At 47.3% G+C, this 23610-nt stretch overlaps 2 protein-coding genes across 3 annotated transcripts; both read right to left on the reverse strand.

The window, feature by feature from the left end:
• Window positions 1–135: 135 nt before the first annotated feature.
• Window positions 136–15901, reverse strand: LOC103463257 (thimet oligopeptidase). Its single transcript, XM_008406496.3, has 14 exons — window positions 15794–15901; window positions 13008–13214; window positions 11449–11597; window positions 11257–11364; window positions 11029–11131; window positions 10763–10920; window positions 10552–10687; window positions 8061–8203; window positions 5020–5243; window positions 4745–4946; window positions 4484–4670; window positions 3940–4068; window positions 512–648; window positions 136–433 (listed from the first exon to the last, which is right to left on the reverse strand). Exons 1-14 carry the CDS (start codon window positions 15804–15806, stop codon window positions 272–274), a joined length of 2058 nt encoding a protein of 685 aa, XP_008404718.2. The 5' UTR covers window positions 15807–15901; the 3' UTR covers window positions 136–271.
• An 828-nt stretch (window positions 15902–16729) lies between these two features.
• Window positions 16730–21901, reverse strand: LOC145547515 (uncharacterized). Of its 2 annotated transcripts, none has more exons than XM_081605764.1 (2): window positions 21578–21901; window positions 16730–20538 (listed from the first exon to the last, which is right to left on the reverse strand). In XM_081605764.1, exons 1-2 carry the CDS (start codon window positions 21747–21749, stop codon window positions 19241–19243), a joined length of 1470 nt encoding a protein of 489 aa, XP_081461890.1. In that variant the 5' UTR covers window positions 21750–21901; the 3' UTR covers window positions 16730–19240. The 2 variants fall into 2 exon arrangements, with proteins under 2 accessions (XP_081461890.1, XP_081461891.1); XM_081605765.1 differs by having other exon boundaries at window positions 16730–20509; window positions 21578–21661.
• Window positions 21902–23610: the final 1709 nt, after the last annotated feature.

The following is a 23610-nucleotide window of genomic DNA, read 5'->3' on the forward strand; positions in this document are numbered from 1 at the left end:
CTATGTTTCTGTCCATCAAACCTGGACTCTAGAGGATTAAACATCACTCGAGTTTGAAAGTCTAAAATGATTAGCATTAAGCTCCGCCCACTGTTTCCAAACTCCTCTGATTTTTCAGTAAAAACGTGTTCAGACTCAGATCAACTCAAGTCTTTATTTTCTGGAACACTTTACAGGATTTTCTAGAAAATTCAGTCCACAGTTCAGACTGGGGCGTGCCGGCTGCTGCGATTGGTCAGCAGGGGCAGGGCATGCCGGCTGCTGTGATTGGTCAGCAGGGGCAGGGCGTGCCGGCGTCCGGCTCCACCGTCAGCCCTTTGCTCTGGAGGAAGGCTTCCTGTTTGGGTTCCCGGCCCAGGAACTTCCTCAGCATGTCCGCCGCGTCCTCGGAGCCGCCGGGCTGCAGGATGAACTTCCTGTAGTCCAGACCCACCTGGAAGGACCAATCAGGAGAGAGAGCTCAGCAGCCTGGCCACCTGACTGGACAGGTGAGGTGGGAAGCGGGGCTCACCTGGGGGTTCATGATGCCCTCCTGCTTGAAGCGAGCGTAGAACATGTCCATGGAGAAAACCTCGCTCCACAGGTAGCCGTAGTACTGGGCGTCGTAGCCCCCCGCCAGGTGGCCGAAGGTGGCCGGCATGTTGGTTCCTGCAGGGGGAGGGGGGCCAAACGTCAGTTTTCTTGCTCTGACATTACTTATGGTGACCTCCAGGGGTCAGTGTTGGGACCTGAGTGGTTTGTGAGGTTTCTGAAGCGTCACAGTTCAGTTTGCAGCTGATATTAATATTTTTACAGCTGCTACTGGATGAAACCAGAACAGAAACGAACAAACTGACCTTAATCTGGAGAAACTTTTCAGAGATCATAAAGGAAATCCAGGCAGAAACGATCGATAACAGTGGAAAGAGTGAAAATCTGCTGAAAACAGGAAATGTGTTCAGGATGTCGTAGAACGGCCATCTGAACTATAGATCATCACATACGGTCTGTAAAGCCACAGCGCTGGTACAAAGGGACGCGAAGCATAAAGCTGCATCATTTAGACATTTCTGGACTCCATGTGATTTCTGCAATATTTGCATATTTTTAATATGTTGTCTCCATGTTCACTTATAAATCAATAATCCTTAAATATTTTAATTAGTCACTCGTTTATGTTTTTAATCATGTTTTTAATATCATCTCCAACAATTTACTTTTTCAACTGTCAGGAAAAAAATGTCATTTTGAGAATAAAGTTTTAATAATGCAAGAATAAAGACATAAAAGAAATAAAGTAGCAACTTTATGACTTTATTCTGTTCATATTGACTTTTTATTTTACTGGAATGACTTCGTTCTCTAAAAGTATATCCAAGAGTCTGATCCTGATCCTGACCTGTACTTTTGATTCTTCAAAAACATAAACTTGGTTTTGTTAATATTGAGAAATGATCAATAGTTGCCAATAATCGTGTTAAATTCTTCCCACAACAGTAAATATTATCATCATCTGTAATTTTTTTATTTTAATTATAGCAGTTACTAATATAAAGTAAAAGCAGCATTGGACCAATCACAGCCTCTACAAAGAAATCCCCCAAACATCACGAGTTCACATGTTCCACATGTGAGAAATGATTTTGCTCATGGTTTATACAACATGTGAACATATGGTCAGATTTTTTTCCATGTAAAGATCGGATTAATGTACTGAATATGTAAAAACAATCTCATTAATTTCACATGCAAGAATCACATCTGAAAATCATAAAAAATGCACATGTGGTTCTCACAACTTCTCACATGTGAATGATGTGAAACATGTTCAAGTGTTTACGTGTGATTTTGGAATTCTTCGTGGTAAAAACACATGATTCCCAAGTTTTCACATGTGATTCCCAACTTCTCACATGTGATTCCCAAGTTTTCACATGTGATTCCCAACTTCTCACATGTGATTCCCAAGATTTCACATGTGATTCCCAACTTCTCACATGTGATTCCCAAGTTTTCACATGTGATTCCCAACTTCTCACATGTGATTCCCAAGATTTCACATGTGATTCCCAACTTCTCACATGTGATTCCCAAGTTTTCACATGTGATTCCCAACTTCTCACATGTGATTCCCAAGTTTTCACATGTGATTCCCAACTTCTCACATGTGATTCCCAAGTTTTCACATGTGATTCCCAACTTCTCACATGTGATTCCCAAGTTGTCACATGTGATTCCCAAGTTGTCACATGTGATTCCCAAGTTGTCACATGTGATTCCCAAGTTTTCACATGTGATTCCCAAGATTTCACATGTGATTCCCAACTTCTCACATGTGATTCCCAAGTTTTCACATGTGATTCCCAAGTTTTCACATGTGATTCCCAAGTTTTCACTGGTGATTCCCAAGTTGTCACATGTGATTCCCAAGTTTTAACTTGTGATTCCCAAGTTTTCACATGTGATTCCCAAGTTTTCACTGGTGATTCCCAAGTTTTCACTGGTGATTCCCAAGTTTTCACTGGTGATTCCCAAGTTTTCACTGGTGATTCCCAAGTTTTCACATGTGATTCCCAAGTTTTCACATGTGATTCCCAAGTTTTCACATGAGATTCCCAAGTTGTCACATGTGATTCCCAAGTTTTCACATGAGATTCCCAAGTTGTCACATGTGATTCCCAAGTTTTCACATGTGATTCCCAACTTCTCACATGTGATTCCCAAGATTTCACATGTGATTCCCAACTTCTCACATGTGATTCCCAAGTTTTCACATGTGATTCCCAACTTCTCACATGTGATTCCCAAGTTTTCACATGTGATTCCCAACTTCTCACATGTGATTCCCAAGTTTTCACATGTGATTCCCAACTTCTCACATGTGATTCCCAAGTTGTCACATGTGATTCCCAAGTTGTCACATGTGATTCCCAAGTTGTCACATGTGATTCCCAAGTTTTCACATGTGATTCCCAACTTCTCACATGTGATTCCCAAGATTTCACATGTGATTCCCAACTTCTCACATGTGATTCCCAAGTTTTCACATGTGATTCCCAAGTTTTCACATGTGATTCCCAAGTTTTCACTGGTGATTCCCAAGTTTTCACATGTGATTCCCAAGTTTTAACTTGTGATTCCCAAGTTTTCACTAGTGATTCCCAAGTTTTCACATGTGATTCCCAAGTTTTCACATGTGATTCCCAAGTTTTCACATGAGATTCCCAAGTTGTCACATGTGATTCCCAAGTTTTCACATGAGATTCCCAAGTTGTCACATGTGATTCCCAAGTTTTCACATGAGATTCCCAAGTTGTCACATGTGATTCCCAAGTTTTCACATGAGATTCCCAAGTTGTCACCCTCACTAGAAGAGTCTTCATTTCTCTTTTTATGGGTAAAATGGACTTGAAGAGTTATTTATTGTCGAACAAAAAGAAACAACATTTTTACTTGATTTGAATTTCGATGCGTATGGAAAATGTTTCCACATAAATCTGCAAAGTGCTGATAGTGATTTACTGGTGAACTTTTCCTTACTACTGAAGTCATGCTAAGCTAGCTAAACACTGAACTGACAGTTGGCTGATTTTACAGTTTGAAGCCATGATCTTGATTTCTGCAGCTCCAGAACAAATAACTGTTTTCCCTTAACATCAAATCAGTGCAGATTCGATGCTTCACCACATAAACTTCACCTCAGCACAGCAGCTGCTTTCAGTCAAATTAAAGTTATAATCAAACGGCCGTTTCTCCGTCGCTCGCCGTTATGATGACATCACCATTGATGTTAACGGTTTAGTCTCACAGCTGAAAAACCTGTAATGTCTTTAACACCGAGTGATTTTTCTTCATAGTTTTTATCACCTGAAGTGATTGACAGGACGATCGGAGGACAGGTAAGAGTACGACTCTGCTGTGTGTGTGTGTGTGTGTGTGTGTGTGTGTGTGTGTGCAGACCTTGTGACGCTGGGATCCCCAGGACCTCCCGGCAGAGCCGGCTGTACTCCTCTGCTGGGTCCAGTCCGGTTCTGGTGTGCAGAGCCTGGTCCACCTTGGCCAGAACGATCTGCCGCAGGTTGAACAGCCCTGCAGTCCAAGAGGAACTTGGTGACGTTATGCTGTTAGAAGGACCTGCAGCTCTCTGCTGCCACCACCTGGTGGGAGGTTAACTACGTTTGACAGGCTGCAGTTTTACCATCAGCACCTCGTAACAAAGTGCTGCTTCCTTTCCCCCCATTCCACATGCGCTGCTCCAACTCGGCATCCGGGCTGCGACTTCGGTTGGCATTCCAGTTACCATGGCGACGTGATCAGGGAAAAATGTTTACCCGCCAATGAAAATCAAAGTCTAACTGAAACCTGTCACTCTGCTACAGACGCTGGATTTCTGACTGCTGAACGTTTTTACTGCAGGTTCTGACCAGAGGTTCTGTGGACCGGGCCGGTGAGCAGCGGCTGTGAGCCGGCCCGTTTGGACCAGAATCACGGTGTTTGTACGTACCGGTGTTGGCCAGCCGGGACTTGATGAGTTTGTCCAGGAGTTCTGCCGGGATGGGTTTTCCCGTCTTGTAGTGGCGGGACATCCTCTGCAGAGGCTCCGCCTCCCAGACCCAGTTCTCCAGCATCTGGGACGGCGCCTCCACGAAGTCGCGCTCCACGTGCGTCCCGCTGAACATGGCGTAGTCCGCCTGCAGACACAGCAGCAGCGGGTCAGGAGGCGGAGCCCCGTGACCTTCTGTGACCTCACCGTGCGGCGGCGGACCTGGGCGCAGAGCTGGTGCATGACGTGTCCGAACTCGTGGAAGTAGGTCTCCACCTCGTCGTGCTGCAGCAGCGACGGCGCCGCCGCGGTGGGCTTGCTGAAGTTGGCCACCATGGCCGCCACCGACATCTGGCGCGAGCCGTCGGGCCGCAGGCAGCCGGGCTGCAGGCCGAAGCAGGCGGCGTGCCCGTACTTCCCCTCCCTGCAGGGACACACAGGTTCTGGTTCTGACCCGGCACCAAGCACCCCGACCCGGTTCCGGCTGCGGTTCTGACCTGGGGTACAGGTCCAGGTAGAACTGGCCCACCACATGGCCGGCGGCGCGGTCCCTGACGCAGTAGAGCGTGACGTCGGGGTGCCAGGCGGACGGCGCCGCCTCCAGCTGGAAGCTCAGGCCCAGCAGCTCCTGGTACAGATCCAGCAGCCCGCGGGTCACCACCTCCATGGGGAAGAACTCCTTCAGCAGGTTCTGGTCCACCGCGTACCGGGTCTCCTCCACCTGGGGAGGTCAGGGCGTTTATGAAAGAGGAAAAACAAAAGGAGAAATCAGGAAGTAGAACCTGTCTGAGGATCAGTCTGTGATTCTCTGGACTCTGGTTCTGATGATGTTGGTCTCAGGTTACGACATTCAAACAATATAAAGGCATAAAAACACCAGGAGATCTTTTACTTTAACTAATAGTTTGATTCAAATTCTGGGTTGAGTGAATAAATAACTAGATGCTAATATTAGTTTCTCTGGATGATCATCTAAAAGGCATAAAGCTGAAACTACAGATGAACTACAGATGGACAGAAACATCAGGAAAATGTTATGTAGCAACATGAATGTCACAGAGTGTGTGTGTGTGTGTGTGTCTGGGTAAATCTTGAATTTTAAATGAGTCTCACCAGGTCTGAATTTACCCAGAAGCCCCTACAGGCAGAGACTGAGGCCACATGAAGGATTTAACAAAAACATTTAAAAATATCCTCAAATCTCATCAACATTTAATTATTTATCCAATACATGAACTGGATGGAGAACCAAAACCGACATAATAAGAAATAAAAGCATAAATATATGTTTAGTTTTTCCTTTTCCTTTCATGAGTTTCCATCAAATAATGTATATTTTCCATTTTCTTTCTTATTTCCCCTAAACATGCGTTTTTGTCAAGTAAAATAGACATTTTGCTTTTCCCTTTTCTGCTGCATCGTTATGCTAATGAGGAGAGCTGCTCCTCTCCTATTGGCCAACGCAGCTTTGGAACCAGCGTCAGACGTTGTTCAGGTCCCGTCGCTCGGCGCCAGGCCTGAAACGATTCCTCGAGTGATTCGAGAACCTCGATTATTAAAACTCCTCAAGGAAAATGTTCCTTGAGGAACATTTTCCTTATAGTAATCTATAGATTACTATATAGTAATCTATAGATTACTATATAGTAATCTATAGATTACTATATAGTAATCTATAGATTACTATAGATTTTTCTATAGTAATCTATAGAAAAATCTATAGATTACTAAAATAATCGTTTACAACAGCCCTACTCGGCGCCATCTTTACAGGCCACAGACCAAAACAAACTTCATCCTGGTGGTTTTATTGTTACTGACTGCAGTGAAGTGAGTTAATTTATGTTTTATCATTTAGCGCACCGTGTTTCAGCCGGAACATTATCTGCGTTGCGCGGAGCTCTGACTTCCGCCTCTGAGTTGTTGACGGAAGCTACATGTTAGCGGCATAACGTCCAATCTTCAGGTTCGGCCCGCGGGGATTTTACTGATTGGTGATAATTCCGGGTTTTCATCGTTTTTGTGGGACCAATAAACATCCTTAAAATGACCGGCGCGATGCCGGGAGTCCGGCAGCCTTTCTGCTCCGGAGCTGCTGGTTGAACGGCGGGAAGAAGCTGAGGAGGATTTCTACAGGTGAGCGGAGAGACTGAACACGGCGGGCGGCTGAGGGTTGATGCTTACAGGGTCAGAGCAGCTTTACGGACGAACCGCACAATAAACTTATATCATCCCGGTCTGAACAAACGGGAGGCGGAACATGGCTGGTAGATGAGTTTCTGAACGGAGGAGCCGTAAATATCCCGTGTTGCTCCCCCGGTCTACAAAACAGTAACTGGTAGGGAAGCTCAAAGGTGGAAAAAATAGACTGATGTTGATATCCGATAGTAACACTGGTGTTATGGAAGATTCACCAATATTTTATTTCATAATTGCTTTTATCCGATTACTCGATTAATCGTAAGAAAAATCTATAGATTACTAAAATAATCGTTTACAACAGCCCTACTCGGCGCCATCTTTACAGGCCACCGACCAAAACAAACTTCATCCTGGTGGTTTTATTGTTACTGACTGCAGTGAAGTGAGTTTAGAGTTGGATCCAAACAGAAACCCTCTTATCATGAGTCCAAATAAATCCATGTCCCTGCAGGACAAGAGGCCGTCCTCTGCCCCGTCTTCTCATTGGGAAAGTTTGATCAATTGCATTGAGAGACCAGCTGATCAGATCCATAACTTACAGATTCAGAGGATGTGCAAAGAAAAGCTCCAAACGAAGCAGCAAGTGGCTGTTATGTGCTGCGGGCACATTATTATTCTGACTATTTCTTTTCCTTGTTTTCTTATAGATTTTAGTTGAATGACCTGTTATTAATCTATTTTGGAGTTTGGATAAATTCCTTTTTGCTCATGTAATTATGTTAATTCGTGGCGCTGTTGGTCCGCCTATAAACAGGCTGGCTTTCGGCATGTTGGCAGCGCCATCATCCTTTCCGAGCTCCGCCTTTTCCGCTCCTTGCTCCATCCGTGCGGTGCGTCCAGACGCTGTGGGCCGCAGCCGACTCTCCAGACAGCCATGCGGTATTTTTGTTAGCTTTTGTTTGTCTTTCTTGTGATTTTGGCCTGGTGGGACCGGTTGTCCTGTTTTCCATCTTTCTTTTGATTAGATTCTCTTTTAGTCCGGTACCAGTAGGGGCTTCGACGGCCCTGTGCCGGGTCGGCCCCCTGCTGTACCGTTTTGTTCCGTTTGATCGGCTCACCAGGTCCAACTTTAAGTTAATACTTTTGGGACACGGGATCTGAGGGTCTTAACATTATTTTCTTCGCAGTAAATCAGGAAAAGCTGAATTAAGAAAATCAACGTGAAGAAAATGTATAAATAAACATTTTGTTAAACCCTCACCTTGTTGTCTCGTGTCCTAAATATGTTGTGTCCTTGGTGGACGTAACAGTGGAGCAGAGGAAAAAAGCCAGAGAGAAAACCTGGGGACACGCAGGCCAGCAGCGCCACCATGAGGCCGGACAGGGCGCCACCTACCTGGGTCATGAAGTAGCGCGTATCCCAAGCGTGCAGCTGTCCATCGAAGACAAAACCTCGTTTCTCACACTCCTTCTGCTTCAGCTGCAGCAGGACGGAGCGTTCCTCCTCACCCAGAGGCTCCAGCTTCCTGGACAGGTCCTCTGAGACGGGGACAGATGGGGACAGACGGAGACAGACGGGGACAGACAGAGACAGACGGGGACAGACGGAGACAGACGGGGACAGATGGGGACAGACGGAGACAGACGGGGACAGACAGAGACAGACGGGGACAGACGGAGACAGACGGGGACAGACGGAGACAGACGGGGACAGACGGAGACAGATGGGGACAGACGGAGACAGATGGGGACAGATGGGGACAGATGGGGACCTTTACATGGTGTGGAAAATACTGGCAAATATATTCAGATATCCGAATGGGCTGAGGTCAGTCAGGCTGAGGTCAGTCAGGCTGAGGTCATACGATGACCTCAGTCTGAGGTCATCGTATGACCTCAGACTGAGGTCATACGATGACCTCAGTCTGAGGTCATCGTATGACCTCAGACTGAGGTCAGTCAGTCTGAGGTCATACGATGACCTCAGACTGACTGACCTCAGTCTGACTGACCTCAGTCTGACTGACCTCAGACTGACTGACCTCAGTCTGACTGACCTCAGACTGACTGACCTCAGTCTGACTGACCTCAGCCTGACTGCCCTCAGTCTGACTGACCTCAGCCTGACTGACCTCAGACTGACTGACCTCAGCCTGACTGACCTCAGACTGACTGACCTCAGTCTGACTGACCTCAGTCTGACTGAGGTCAGTCAGACTGAGGTCAGTCAGTCTGACTGACCTCAGACTGACTGACCTCAGCCTGACTGACCTCAGTCTGACTGACCTCAGCCTGACTGACCTCAGTCTGACTGACCTCAGACTGACTGACCTCAGCCTGACTGCCCTCAGTCTGACTGACCTCAGACTGACTGACCTCAGTCTGACTGACCTCAGACTGACTGACCTCAGTCTGACTGACCTCAGACTGACTGACCTCAGTCTGACTGACCTCAGTCTGACTGACCTCAGACTGACTGACCTCAGCCTGACTGACCTCAGTCTGACTGACCTCAGCCTGACTGACCTCAGTCTGACTGACCTCAGACTGACTGACCTCAGCCTGACTGCCCTCAGTCTGACTGACCTCAGACTGACTGACCTCAGTCTGACTGACCTCAGACTGACTGACCTCAGCCTGACTGCCCTCAGTCTGACTGACCTCAGCCTGACTGCCCTCAGACTGACTGACCTCAGCCTGACTGACCTCAGACTGACTGACCTCAGCCTGACTGACCTCAGACTGACTGACCTCAGACTGACTGACCTCAGCCTGACTGACCTCAGTCTGACTGACCTCAGCCTGACTGACCTCAGTCTGACTGACCTCAGACTGACTGACCTCAGCCTGACTGCCCTCAGTCTGACTGACCTCAGACTGACTGACCTCAGTCTGACTGACCTCAGCCTGACTGACCTCAGACTGACTGACCTCAGCCTGACTGACCTCAGCCTGACTGACCTCAGACTGACTGACCTCAGCCTGACTGACCTCAGCCTGACTGACCTCAGTCTGACTGACCTCAGCCTGACTGACCTCAGTCTGACTGACCTCAGACTGACTGACCTCAGTCTGACTGACCTCAGACTGACTGACCTCAGCCTGACTGCCCTCAGTCTGACTGACCTCAGCCTGACTGACCTCAGACTGACTGACCTCAGCCTGACTGACCTCAGACTGACTGACCTCAGACTGACTGACCTCAGCCTGACTGACCTCAGACTGACTGACCTCAGCCTGACTGACCTCAGACTGACTGACCTCAGCCTGACTGACCTCAGACTGACTGACCTCAGCCTGACTGACCTCAGCCTGACTGACCTCAGACTGACTGACCTCAGCCTGACTGCCCTCAGTCTGACTGACCTCAGACTGACTGACCTCAGTCTGACTGACCTCAGCCTGACTGACCTCAGACTGACTGACCTCAGCCTGACTGACCTCAGCCTGACTGACCTCAGACTGACTGACCTCAGCCTGACTGACCTCAGCCTGACTGACCTCAGACTGACTGACCTCAGTCTGACTGACCTCAGTCTGACTGACCTCAGACTGACTGACCTCAGTCTGACTGACCTCAGACTGACTGACCTCAGCCTGACTGCCCTCAGTCTGACTGACCTCAGCCTGACTGACCTCAGACTGACTGACCTCAGCCTGACTGACCTCAGACTGACTGACCTCAGCCTGACTGACCTCAGCCTGACTGACCTCAGACTGACTGACCTCAGCCTGACTGACCTCAGCCTGACTGACCTCAGTCTGACTGACCTCAGTCTGACTGACCTCAGACTGACTGACCTCAGCCTGACTGACCTCAGCCTGACTGACCTCAGCCTGACTGACCTCAGCCTGACTGCCCGGTGTTGTGGCTCTGCTGGACTCACCCAGGAAACTGGCCACCTTCTTGGCAGACTTGGCCATGTTCATCTCCAGGACGAAGTCCGAGTGGGTGCTGAAGCCCAGCAGGGAACTCTTCTGAGCTCGCAGCTTGACCAGCTCCTTCAGGATCACCGAGTTCTCCTGGAAACACACAGCTGGGGAGGTCAGAGGTCAAACCACGGTGCGGAAGGCGGCCCAGCCCCGGGCAGAACAGACCTCCTTGCAGCGGGAGTTGAAGGCCTCCTCCAGCCTCCTGCGGGTTTCTGGAACGAAGCATTTCTTCATGGTGGGGAAGTAGTGAGGATACTTGAGCGTGATCTTCAGCTGGTCGCCGTCCTGATCCAGAGAACTCAGGAAGTCCTCAGGGAGCCCACCTGGGGCCCACACAACCACACCAGTTCAGACTGGGAGCATCATGGACCACTGTCCAGAACCTCCACATTCAGTCGGTCCAGTGATAAATGTTCTGGTTCTGGACTCACCCAGCTGCTCCCGGGTGAAGCTCAGGCAGGTGGTGTCCTCGTTCAGGTTCTTGTTGAAGTCGATGCTCAAGTTGCTCAGCTTCTTCTTGATGCTCTTGATCTCCTGAAGCAGAAGGACAACGAGGCTGTTAGACCCACATGTTCTCCAGAACCCGCTCAGTCCAGAACCTGGTTCAGCAGGAGTGAAAACAGTCAGGCTACAGTGGAGACAGGAGGAAGCAGCGCCACCTGTTGGGTCTCGGTGGGCAGGTGCAGGCCGTTCCTCCGGCCCAGCTTGATCAGTCGCTCCATGTAGCGCCGAGCCTCCGGAGCCAGGCTGCTGCCCTCCGTCTTCTTCTGCAGAGATGGACAAAAATCACTCACCATGCCACTCTGAGGGTCAGAGGTCAACTGAAGCTCCTGGCCGGGACATCAGCTCACCTGCAGGGCGACGATCCTCAGGTAGACGTCCTCCCTCATGCTCATCTCCACGTCGAACTCTGACAGACGCTTATCGGCCTCGGTGCTGGCTGCCCGGACGTCCTTACAGGGAGAAACGTGCTGGGGGAAGTCCAGCATGTTCCTCTGGACTGAGGCACGGGGCGGAGTCACAGCGGAGGGGCGGAGTCACAGCGGAGGGGCGGAGTCACAGAGGAGGGGCGGAGTCACAGCAGAAGGGCGGAGTCACAGCAGAGGGGCGGAGTCACAGCAGAGGGGCGGAGTCACAGCAGAGGGGCGGAGTCACAGCGGAGGGGCGGAGTCACAGTAGAGGGGCGGAGTCACAGCAGAGGGGCGGAGTCACAGTAGAGGGGCGGAGTCACAGCAGAGGGGCGGAGTCACAGCAGAGGGGCGGAGTCACAGCGGAGGGGCGGAGTCACAGCAGAGGGGCGGAGTCACAGTAGAGGGGCGGAGTCACAGTAGAGGGGCGGAGTCACAGCAGAGGGGCGGAGTCACAGAGGAGGAGCGGAGCCACAGCAGAGGGGGCGGAGTCACAGTAGAGGGGCGGAGTCACAGAGGAGGGGCGGAGCCACAGCAGAGGGGGCGGAGTCACAGAGGAGGAGCGGAGCCACAGCAGAGGGGGCGGAGTCACAGAGGAGGAGCGGAGCCACAGCAGAGGGGGCGGAGTCACAGTAGAGGGGCGGAGTCACAGAGGAGGAGCGGAGCCACAGCAGAGGGGGCGGAGTCACAGAGGAGGAGCGGAGCCACAGCAGAGGGGGCGGAGTCACAGTAGAGGGGCGGAGTCACAGAGGAGGAGCGGAGCCACAGCAGAGGGGGCGGAGTCACAGTAGAGGGGCGGAGTCACAGAGGAGGAGCGGAGCCACAGCAGAGGGGGCGGAGTCACAGAGGAGGAGCGGAGTCACATCAGAGGGGCGGAGTCACAGTAGAGGGGCGGAGTCACATCGGAAGGGCGGAGCCACAGAGGAGAGAAAACAGACCTTTAACCTTCAATCAGACCAAAGTTGTACTTGAATGTTTCCTGGAGCTCAGGAGTCGGCAGGATCGTCTCCATCTGCAGAACCTCTGGCCTCCACTAGAGGGAGCTCCAACCTCCTGCAGAGGAGGAGTCGCCCCAGGTGTGCTGAAATAATACTGGACCAGTCCGGACCGGGTTCTGACATGACCCGGTCTGGACCCACTTCTAAGCTGGACTGGTTTGGGGAAAAAGACAATTTTCACTTTTAATTTGTTATAAGACTATTAAATTAAAAGACTTTTATTTTGGAATGAATGAAAGCAGGTTGGTGGAACGGACCAATCAGGAGCTGGAGATGTTTTCGTGGAGAACAAAGCTGCTGCTGGTTCAGCTGCTTTGTCTCCAAACTGCTGATGGGATTTGAACCATCGCTCTGATTCAGGCTGTGCTGACTCAGCTCCACCACAGACAAAGCAGGAGATCCCCAGCTGACCCCTGACCCCAGCAGAGGGCTCCATCCCTCCCAGACTCGTTGTGAGCAGAGGAATCTGGTTGTGGTGTGACCTCTGACCCCCAGCGGACTCACCGGTGTACTCCACCTCCACGTCGGCCAGCGCCTTCAGCGTGTTCTCCATGGTAACGGAGTCCAGCTCCAGCCGGCCCACGCTGTCGTAAACCTCCTTGGTGTTCCGGATCAGGTCGTCGGAGCGCTGCCGGATCTGCTCCGGGCTCAGGTCCCAGCGCAGACGGTTCTCCGCGCAGACCGCCGCCGGGCTGCCGAACGCCACTTCACCTGGACACACGGACAGGTGAGCACGGCTGTGAGAAAGTATTCACACCCTACTGGTGCGTTCACTCCAAAACGTTTTGACCGTCGGACACGTTGGATCAAAACGGTTCGAATCGCCACACTAGACGCTCCAAACATGCTGCTCAGGCCTCGAAGCGCCTCCACCGTCTTCAGTCAGAGTCTTCATCAGGTCTGCTGCAACACTGTCTGCTAAAGGAGGATCTTCCTAGACTAGACTAATCCAGTTCATCCACACTGAGCAGAGAGGCACGGTGGTGGCAGTGTGATGGTGAGGGGCTGTTACTGGGTCTACAGGGTGACTAGTTCTTCCTCCTAACGAATGAATGAATCAATGAATGAATGAATGAATCAATGAATGAATGAATTCACTCAGGTTCTCTAAATATTTATCCAGTGAAATGTGGAAGGTGTGAAAACTTTCCCAGCTCTGTGAGAACGAAGGTTAAATATTCACTTTAGTTTCCTTCACAGCTTACATTAAAGCTGACCTTTGACCCAGCTCGTAAGGCTGGGTGGGCGTGGCCACATCTATGGCCACTCGGCCAATCAGAAGCCAGAATATAAAGGCGTGGCACCAAAGTCACATGACCCCACCTGGTCTCTACATTCAGCAGCTCCTTTTGTTTTTTTATTCACTTTGTTTTGGTAAATTAGCAACATTAAAAGAGGAAAACGTTCATTTTAATGGGGAGCAAAAGAAAATGAATAGAAAATAAAATCTGAAGCTCTCCACACCAAATCAATGCAACAGCTGAGGAAGGGCTGATTATGAACAACAAATATATTTATTTAAATATTAAGATGTTTCGTTCATCGCTGAGAATTTGTCTAAATCTGGTTCCACTAAAAAATTGCAAAAATAACATTTATAAAACATAAGTAGGATAAATCTGGGATTTCAGCACAAATGTACTTTTCTGTACTTTTATTCTTAATTTGGTGAATTATGACTTATGAAGCTTTATTTAGTAACTTCCTGTTAATTATATTTTTATCAACACCATCAGGTTTTAATAAAACAATAAAAATCAGGCAGCTCCATGGTCAGCCACATTCCTGAGGACCCTTCTCCAATCCTCCAAAGATCATAAAAACCTTCTGTAAGTTTAATAATTTCTAAAAGTTCATTTTATTATTGCAGCAATCGTGTCAACATTTAGTTCAGACTTATTTTAAATTACTGCATAAATATATCAATAATAAGTGGAGGTCAGAGGTCAAGCAACATGGCTGCAGTAAACAGTATCTTCTTCATTTCAGACCAAAAACCTCCAGATCATTTTTAGTGTGGTTTGAATATTTATTATGATCATAATTGTTGGTAGATATTAGATATTAATTCTGCTGTTATGGCCTACTTACAATATTACTTATGTATATATTCCCTTCATTATCTTTGTTAGGTTGCTTAGCAGCGGTTTATGATCGTTGAGCAGAAAACGTTTCCTTCACGGTGAGAAGTTTGTTTCAGTTATTCTGGATCAGATGTGAACAGGAAACAGTTCAGGCTGAACCAGTTCCTGCAGCCGGACGTTGCCATGGAAACACCAAACACCATCTTCATCATGGCAACAGAAATATGTTCTTTAATATTGTTGATTTAAAGCAGCACTCTCAACAGACTCAATATGTTTAGCAGTATTTTAATCAGGCATTAACACAGCCACCTATCCGATCCATGGATTTCAACCAGGTGACCTGGATCACCTGAAGGAGAATTAATGCTTAATTAACTTTTATTAATGTAAATGAGAGTTAAATTTATGTTTAGACTAAATGTGTTGATTATGTTTGGTTAATAATAATGTATTCATTTATTAACTATTCACTTTGTTATCACATTTTCATGCATATGGTTATATTTGTATTTACTAATATTTACAGCTCGGATGGAGCAGCTCGTCAGCAAATGAGTTATTATGGAGGATCAATAAAGTATATTCTAGAATTTACTTTAATTAACCTGATGGTATAAAATGAAATCAGTTAGAAAACTGACCTGATCATTAATATTATTTTAATTAATTTCTGTTTATTGTTCGGATGTTTGTCATTTCATTCATTCATTAATGACTTTTACCTAATAATTCCAGTCTTGGCTACATAATATCACTAATCTTTGTAATAATTATTGATCAAATAATTGTGTTTTACTCCAGATGTTATTAAAGAAGCTCTGATTGGACCTGATCACCTCACAATCAATTAATAATCAATAATGTGACAGACTTAGCAAACCGGAGCTGCTGATGAGTCAGTTAGCTCCCACTGTTAGCAACATGCTACACAGATCGGAAAGTTTTAATTAAATGAAAACACGTGACCGGAAATAACTCCAGATATAATAACTTATTTATCGATCTGACTCAGCACAGAATCGACTCCGGTACAGAACCAGCGCGCTGCAGGTGATCTCTGACCACCTGTCCCAGATGTTAGCATGATGCTAACTGTCAGCTAGCTCCCGCAGGCTGAAGCCGCTGCCCGGAAATCCCCACAGAAAAACGCTTTTTTACCACAAACCGCTGCCGGTGCTGTGAAACCGGCCCGCAGCCACTCACCTGTCGGCCCCATGCTTCACAGAAAGGATCAGGTTCGGTTCGGTTCGGGTGGCTCAATGAGGGCAGACTCGGCGGATAGGGATTGAAGAGGGAAGCGTCATTTCCGATCAGAGGTTTCACAATAAAAGCAAAATGATCCAGGACGAAAATGTTCACTTTTTATTGAGAAAAACTGAGATTTAAAGCAGAAAATCTAAAGCATGGCTCTGTTAATTTATTATTAATATATGGAACCCAGTGACCCAACAGGTCCGGTTCTGACTGGTTTTCTTCCCAACTAATGAAGCGGGTTTTAGTTTATCTGGCCCTCATGTGGCGCCCCCTGCTGATCAAATCGGATAAGACACCAGAAGTCTGAAACGAAATCTGGATTTGCGCTCATTTCCATTAGAACCCGATATCCGTCTGGATCCGTCGCTTCAGCACATTTATCTGGTTCTGCTGCAGAAGGAACGCGGATCCAGGTTCACACTGGTCAGTCCGGTACCAACATGCAGACAGGAACCGTGTGTGTGTGTGTGTGTGTGTGTCGGGGGGAGGTCAGCAAAGTCACAGTGAAATGTAACGTAAAATGTGGTTTAAAAAGTTTTTGTGTTCAAGCTGCAGGAAGTGGTGATGCATATCAAATGTGTTTTTCTCAGTATGAAAACTAGAGTAAAACTAAAAAAGTCAAACTAAAATATAAATGTTTGGATATGATCTTGGTTCAGTGGCAGATTTAATCATTACAAAAATTCAAGGCTATAAAAAGTTTTAATTAGTGACTCCACTTGATAAAATTCCTCATAAATATTGACTTATTGACGTGACTGTCAATACAAGTTATATTTAAGTTTAAGTCTGTTGGTTCTGCCACGTCCTGGACGGCTGAGCATCTATAGAAATAACGAACATGTGGGAAGCATCATATGTTCCACACTTAATAATTACTCAGTGTGATTTTGCAGGTTCTTTTATTTGATGAACTCTGTTAACAGACACATAGACGTGATTCATGTCTGCGGACAGTGAGCGCCTCCGCTGACCAGCCGTTACTGCGCCCACTGCTGGCGAGCTGCTGGAACTGCAGTTTAATGCATTTCAGAGCGAATAGAAGTGCAGTTTACAAATATCGTATTTTCCGGACAATAGAGTTCCTCACTATAAGCCGCACCTACAGAGTTAAAAAAAAACCGTACATATATAAGCCGCTTGTATTTCCACCACTCTGTTTTCCACAAGAACGCAGCAGAAACCCTGCTGCATCCTAATAAACCTGCTATTAAGGTCCCAGTCCTCCGTCTCCAACGCCAAACCGCGGATTCATCCCCACTGTTGGCTATTTTAACCTGTTCATGTAAAGAACCACACAGAGAGTAGCATCACTTCAGCCTTTGCAAAGGAGGAGAGTCTCAGAACAACTCCAACTCGTCCCCCTGCAGCAGCCTGGTTTAACTGAAGGCGGGGTGGAGGTCGGTCATGAAACAGAAACTTAAAGATAAGGAGTGGAGGGGTCTCTCTGAACCATCTGAAACCGGGTTCTCCAAGAACGGCATAGTCCACCTCACCTTGTTTCCAGCTTAAAGAGACAAACATATTCATGAGGTGACTATTAGCAAAACTCTGACACACACTGAGCTTACCTGCAGGAGGAGGGTCTTAGCGCTGTCAATCAACTTCATTCATTCACTGCTAAATGTGCTAATGGTGGAAAAACAACTTATTACAGGAAAAATGTTATTCTGCCATCATTGGTAGCATAGCACAGAGCAGGGGAGAGAGGATGAGCAGCCACATGAGATGGTGATTGACAGCACTAGAACTCTCCTGCCACTGACTGGGAGAAGGCAGAGGAATTAGATTTTTCACATATTACCTCTCATACCATCCTGTCACAACATAATGACAGTTTAAAAAAATATGTGAAAATATATATTTTTATAAAAGTGACATAATGCAGCTTTAATTTCACTCAGGAGAAAACAGATCTGGAGGGATGTGGGTTAGAGCTGCTGCTGACTGACTCATCTCTTAAGTGGTAAAATGTACAAGTTAAATATATGAATATCTTGGTAAATTATTTCCTTAATTCATTAAATGCTAGTGAAATGGAGGCAAACAGTCTGTAGCTAAGCTAACTATGCTAAATGGTTGATGATCTCAGTCTACTCACCTCTCGGAGAAAAACTGGGTTACAAATCGACACTTTAACCTTTTTCTCTGTCTATTTCTTGAAAACCCAACTTTATAAGTTTTCTAGGCAGCACAGTAACAGCCAGTCGTTCTTGTCTTGAACTGACTGCTGCTGAAAACGTCACCGCTGAGCAGGAACGAACCATTTCATGCAGATCCAGGGGGGTTCAGGGCAAATGTAGATGTGTGTTTTGGTCTGGGAGGGGCAACATTTGATTTTTACTGCTAAAAACAATTTTAGAAAACACAATATGATTCATTCTGTAATTGACAGGGCCCCCATTTTTTTTTATTTCTATGATTAAAAAAATTAGAAAAAATTTGTGGATGGCCCCCTGTTGGTCAGGGGCCCTTGGACTTGTCCTAACTTACCCCCTCAATACAGCCCACAACTAATTTTAACCAATAATAACTACCAAAATGGAGTAATTCTAATTTGAACTAAACTGAAACAGTAGCATCTTACACACAAAAGGGATAAAGTTAGACAAGCACCTGAAGTAGCCAAACAATAATAAGCGGCTTTTACCTCCTCAGAAGTGAAATCAGTCAACGGCGCTCTGTGTGTCGCTTCCTCTAAAAAGGATGTCGCCTTCAAAAATGAAGGGGAGGAATCGGAAACAAAACCAACCTCAACACCAGTGTTAAGGATCAAACCTCTGATCTCCTCAGTGATCTACCTGCTCTTAGGTCTGAGTGCTGATCACCTGCCTCCGTGAAGAGTCAGCTCTGTCACAGCGTCTTCCATATATGGGCAGAGTGTGCAGGAACATGCTTCCAGAGACAAAATGTCCCGGCTACACATGTATTCATGTCGCCTTCAGATACACAAACCAGATAGCAAACTAGTGAAATATCAGTACTGCTGTCTGAGCGCATTTCTACATAAAACACATCCACAAACTCCTGATCAATCACACATCACGACACACTTCCACTGGTTCTGGGTGGAAACAGTTCAACCCAGAACTGCTGAGACTGCTGTCCTCTAGAGGACAGTTCTGGGAGAGTCTTCCCTGCAGTCGAACCGCCTAGCAAGTCAGGCGCTAAATATGGCGAGCTAGCCAGGAGTTACCCTGTGAGAGGAGGCTCAGTTACATTCTGTTGCTCAGGACACCAGAACTGGACTTTGAATTTTTTTAATTTCCACATAAGCCCTAAATATGACTCAACACCGACCAAATTTATTTCCTAAAGGTATTTTATGCTGCTACAAATACAGTGACTTAATGCTTCCCAGTTTCTTCTCCTTCTGAATAAAATCAGCAGGTGCACCTAAACGTTCTCTCCTCTGTGTTGCCTCATGTGAGCTGCCAGCTTGCCACTCTGAGTGAAGCCCTTTTGGCAGACTTTGCAGGAAAATGGCCGCTCCCCCGTGTGTGTGGCCATGTGGCCTGTCAGGCTCCGGTTCTCTGCAAAGCTCCTCCCACAGATGCAGCAGGAGAAGGGCTTCTCGCCCGTGTGGGTCCTGGCGTGAGCGGCCAGGTTGCGTTTGTCTGTGAAGGCCTTGTGGCAGGTGTCGCAGGAGAACGGCCTCTCGCCTGTGTGCGTTCTGACATGGGCGGTCAGGCTGCGATTCTCGCTGAAGCTCTTTCCACACATTCGGCAGGAGTAGGGCTTCTCCCCGGTGTGGGTCCTCATGTGGGTGGTCAGGTGGCAACTGCGGGCGAAGCTCCGGGAGCAGATCTTGCAGGTGTACGGCTTCTCCCCGGTGTGGATCCGAATGTGGACCAGCAGCTCGTCGCTCCTGATGAAGGCTTTGCCACACACCTTGCAGGTAAACGGCCGCTCGCCGGTGTGGGTCCTCCGGTGGGCCGACAGGCCGCCGCTCTGGCTAAAGCTCTTCCCACAGACGTTGCACAGGTACGGCCTCTCTCCTGTGTGGGTTCTCCTGTGGATGGTGAGGTGGCCGCTGGAGGTGAAGCTCTTCCCACAGGTGTTGCAGGTGAAGGGTTTGTCGCCGACGTGGATCCTCATGTGGAAGGTGAGGTTGCTGCGCTGGCTGAAGCGCTTGCTGCAGGTCGGACAGGAGTACGGTTTCTGACCCGTGTGGGTTCTGCTGTGAACCAGCATGTTGTCGTATTTGATGAAGTTCTTCCCGCAGACCTGGCAGGAGTACGGCCTCTCGCCTGAGTGGATCCGGCGGTGAGCCCTCATGTTGTAACTCTGAGTGAAATGTTTTCCACATACGTCACACTGAGAGGATTTTCTATTCGGGTCGGAACCAGTCCCAGGTGCACCTGCTGAACTGGCAGACGTTCCTACACTGTCAGGTTCCTCCTCTGCTTCTTCATCACCTCCTTTCTGATCCACCTTCTCAGCTTCAGCTGAGCTTTGGGACCGGGCCTGGTTCTGCTCTGGTTCTGGTTCCTCTGGGTCCGTTTCCTGCTCCTGCTTCAGCACCAGTTCCTCCTCATCCTCGCTGATGCACACTTGTACATATTCATCTTTGTCCAGCTCAGGCTCTGATTCCTCCTGTTCTTCTTTAATCTGTGGGAGTTCTGGTTCCGCCGGGTCCAGACCAGAGCTCATCTCATCTAGAACCTGCCTGCAGGTGGAGGTCTGCAGGAGAACTGGAGGAGAAACAGAGATCAGAGATGCTGCTTCGCTGCGTCTAACAGAACCTCTGCAGAACCCAGCGAAGACGACGAGATTACAACGTAATGATGATAAAAACTGATTACATGAAAACAAATCAAACCATCCGAGGTCAGACAGTCACATGTGGTCTGGTTCAGTAAGTCGTGTCCTTCTTAATACGGCTGCATTAATGAGACACGACTCGGCTCCAATGAACAGTAAAAACTGGTTTTTAAGCTTTAAATCAGGATTCAGGTGTTTTAATCATCTAATGGTTCCTGATGAAACGGCCATGTTTTCACTTTACTAACTGGAGTTTGATGCAGTTTTAATGTTGTGTCTCCTCTGAGCCGCTGCCAGGTTCTGAGTTCCTGGTGAGATAAAATCATTTTGTTCTTGTTATAAAACATCAAAGCTGGACGAACCGACTGAGCAGAACATCTTTAAAACGTCATTAATGTTCAAATGCTGACGTCATTTCCATTTTATTCAAATTTAAGCTCATTGTCTCTGGTTTTTAGAAATTCATTAATATTTGGCTTAAGTATCAGAACCTGTCTGCTCATCAGAATTAGTCCGATTTTAGGATAAAATGTCAGGAAATACGAGGTACTCGTTTCATTTCTTAGGTATCTGGAGCCAAAGTTCTGCTGTGGTTCTGGTTCTAAACGGATCCGTCCAGAACCAGCAGTAAACACACCCCTGATTCGTCGCTGCTGCTGGGTTCGGGTTCTGGAGGACCGCTTCGGTCCGGTTTGGTTCTGATGTTCTGCTAAAAACGCCAGATATCAACCGATGCGGTTCTGACCGTGTCTTACTGACCCATAATCCTGGTACCAGCTACCAGGTCGGATGGGTGAGAAAGGTCCAGATTCTGACCCACTACGGTTCCATAAAGTGCTGGTTAATGGAACCGGGGAGCAGAACGTTCTCTGGTTCTGGTTCCGTTTACTGGACCATCAGAACCACCCTGTGATGAAACAGAACCTGGTTCCCAGCTTCAGCCCGCTGCCCCCGCCGGACCGGACCTACCTGCGGGGTTCTGCTCGGTTCGGGGTCTCCAGCTGAGGTCCAGCAGCCTCCGCTGCCGGTCGATCTCCTCCTCGTACTGGACGATGGTTTTTTCCAGCTGGGTGAAGATTTCTTCAGCAGCAGCAGTTAGTCTCTCTCTGATAAACTCTCTCAGAGGCTCAACGGAACACATTGTTGCTGCGCAGACTCACAACACGCTCACAACAAGCTAACATGCTAACGGGGCTAGCGGACTGGCGGTGAGCCGCCTTACTGCCCCCTGCTGGACTGGAGTGAAACCGCCGGAAAAATGTAAACAATCTGAACCAAAAAGTTTCCGTTAGGATTTTATTTCTACTCAGTTATTAAAACTGTATTACTAGATTAAGAAATAAACCAAATAAACACACAAGGTTTAAATTATACATATAAATCTACACGAATAAGATTTAAAATTCATCTAAAACTATAAATAGAGCAGCCAGAGGTTTTGTAACTACTACCTCAGTCTGCTTTAATTCATGTAAAACTACAAAGTATTCATCCAAGAAACGACTCACGCAAGAGCGAAAAGTATTTAATAATAAGACAATAAAGTTGAGCACAATGATGTCAGTAACTCTGAACCCATTTCTTCAGTAACAAGACAGTAATCAGATTACAGTTACTTATCTTGGTCACATTACTGTCTGAAATGTTTCTCACACATGTTGTTTTCTTCCTGTGTCTCAGGAAAACATCTTCTGCTTAAAACGAGCAGCAACACGAACAGAGATCCACGTATTTACAGTTTGTGTGGCTAAAGACGGAAATATCAGCATTGGCTGTTCAGCTGAGCTGCTGTTTCACCCGAACTGGACAGACAGGAGACCAGTGCTTTGCTGTCCTCTAGCGCCCCCAGTGGAGGATGGAGGTAGTGCTAATGGATTCAGAACAGGCTAGCTAGCTGATAGCTGATGTACAAATCACAAACATTTACATAAAAAATAATATATTCAACAATTTTCTTCTTCCTGTATTTATTTTGTTGTTAGGATTATGTAAGAAATATAAATTCATATTAATTAAAAACGTTTTTTCTGTCAGCTGCACAGAATCATTTAGCTCTGCCCTGGTGGATAATAACAGTCTAGCAGCTTATCAAACTCTCCATCTTCAGCAATGCAGCATTTCTGCAGCATTATGAGACTTGGACGCTCATAATGTCACCAAGTGGTGGCAGCAGAGAGCTGCAGCGAAAAGGCAGGACTGCTGCCGTTTAGTTCCACTGGTCCAACTCCATGTCTCAACACCCTCAGGTCAAAAATCCTCTGACTGGTGGCCAGCAGGGCCAGCATCAGTCATTAAATGGTAGCAGCAAAGAGCTTTCCCCCATCCTGACCCCACCATTCCTCACACTTGGCCTCGCCGCTCAGCGTATCCTGGCATGTCCAGCATCGCTGCCTGCTGCTGGTGCAGAGCGGTCACTGAAATCCACAGTTGGCCTTAAACATTCACAACATTTGACCTCTAAACGGCCGTCTGGTGGATTTTCCTCTCAGGAAAGTTGGAACTTCAAAAATACAAAGAATGTTGTAATAAATCGACTCCTACAATAAATGTTTCCTTATAACAATGAACATAGTAAGTTATAAACTTTTCACCTGCAACAGAAAACTCAGTCGCTCCTTTAAAGAGGCAGTAGAGATGTTTCATCGTCATGATAAATTATTTATTTATGGACCAAAGATTATATTCATTATTAAAGTCCCTCTATGTCATGATCCGTGTTCCTGTGTTATTTTTGAGTTTTTCCTGAGGTCCTGTTTCCCTGTGAGTCTCTGCGTTTCCCCGTTGATTGTTTCCCAGCTGTGTCTCGTTCCCTTGATTACCTCCCAGTGGATTTAGTCCCACCTGTTGTCTGTTGCTGTCAAAGTCTACGCATGTCGTCACGCTCCAGTAGTTCTGCTAAGTCCTGGATTGTGTTTCGCTCATGTTAGTCCTGTTAAGTCAGTTGCTAACGGTAATTAGCCGTGTGCTTTGTTCTCGACCGTGCTGCCTGATCTGGACTGTTT

Source organism: Poecilia reticulata, chromosome 4, assembly GCF_904066995.2.
Source record: "Poecilia reticulata chromosome 4, P_reticulata-male-v2, whole genome shotgun sequence".
Taxonomy (NCBI): Eukaryota; Metazoa; Chordata; class Actinopteri; order Cyprinodontiformes; family Poeciliidae; genus Poecilia; species Poecilia reticulata.

Bases quoted from the DNA above. Each gene is read 5' to 3' on its own strand.
- LOC145547515 (XM_081605764.1), bottom strand. From the start codon at position 21,749: ATGTGTTCCGTTGAGCCTCTGAGAGAGTTTATCAGAGAGAGACTAACT. The intron at 20,539-21,577 runs GTAGGTCCGGTC...TTTCTCCTCCAG, and splicing joins AACCGAGCAGAACCCCGCAG to TTCTCCTGCAGACCTCCACC.
- LOC103463257 (XM_008406496.3), bottom strand. The intron at 10,921-11,028 runs GTGAGTCCAGAA...TGTGGGCCCCAG, and splicing joins CTTCACCCGGGAGCAGCTGG to GTGGGCTCCCTGAGGACTTC. The intron at 5,244-8,060 runs GTAGGTGGCGCC...TGACCTCCCCAG, and splicing joins CGCGCTACTTCATGACCCAG to GTGGAGGAGACCCGGTACGC.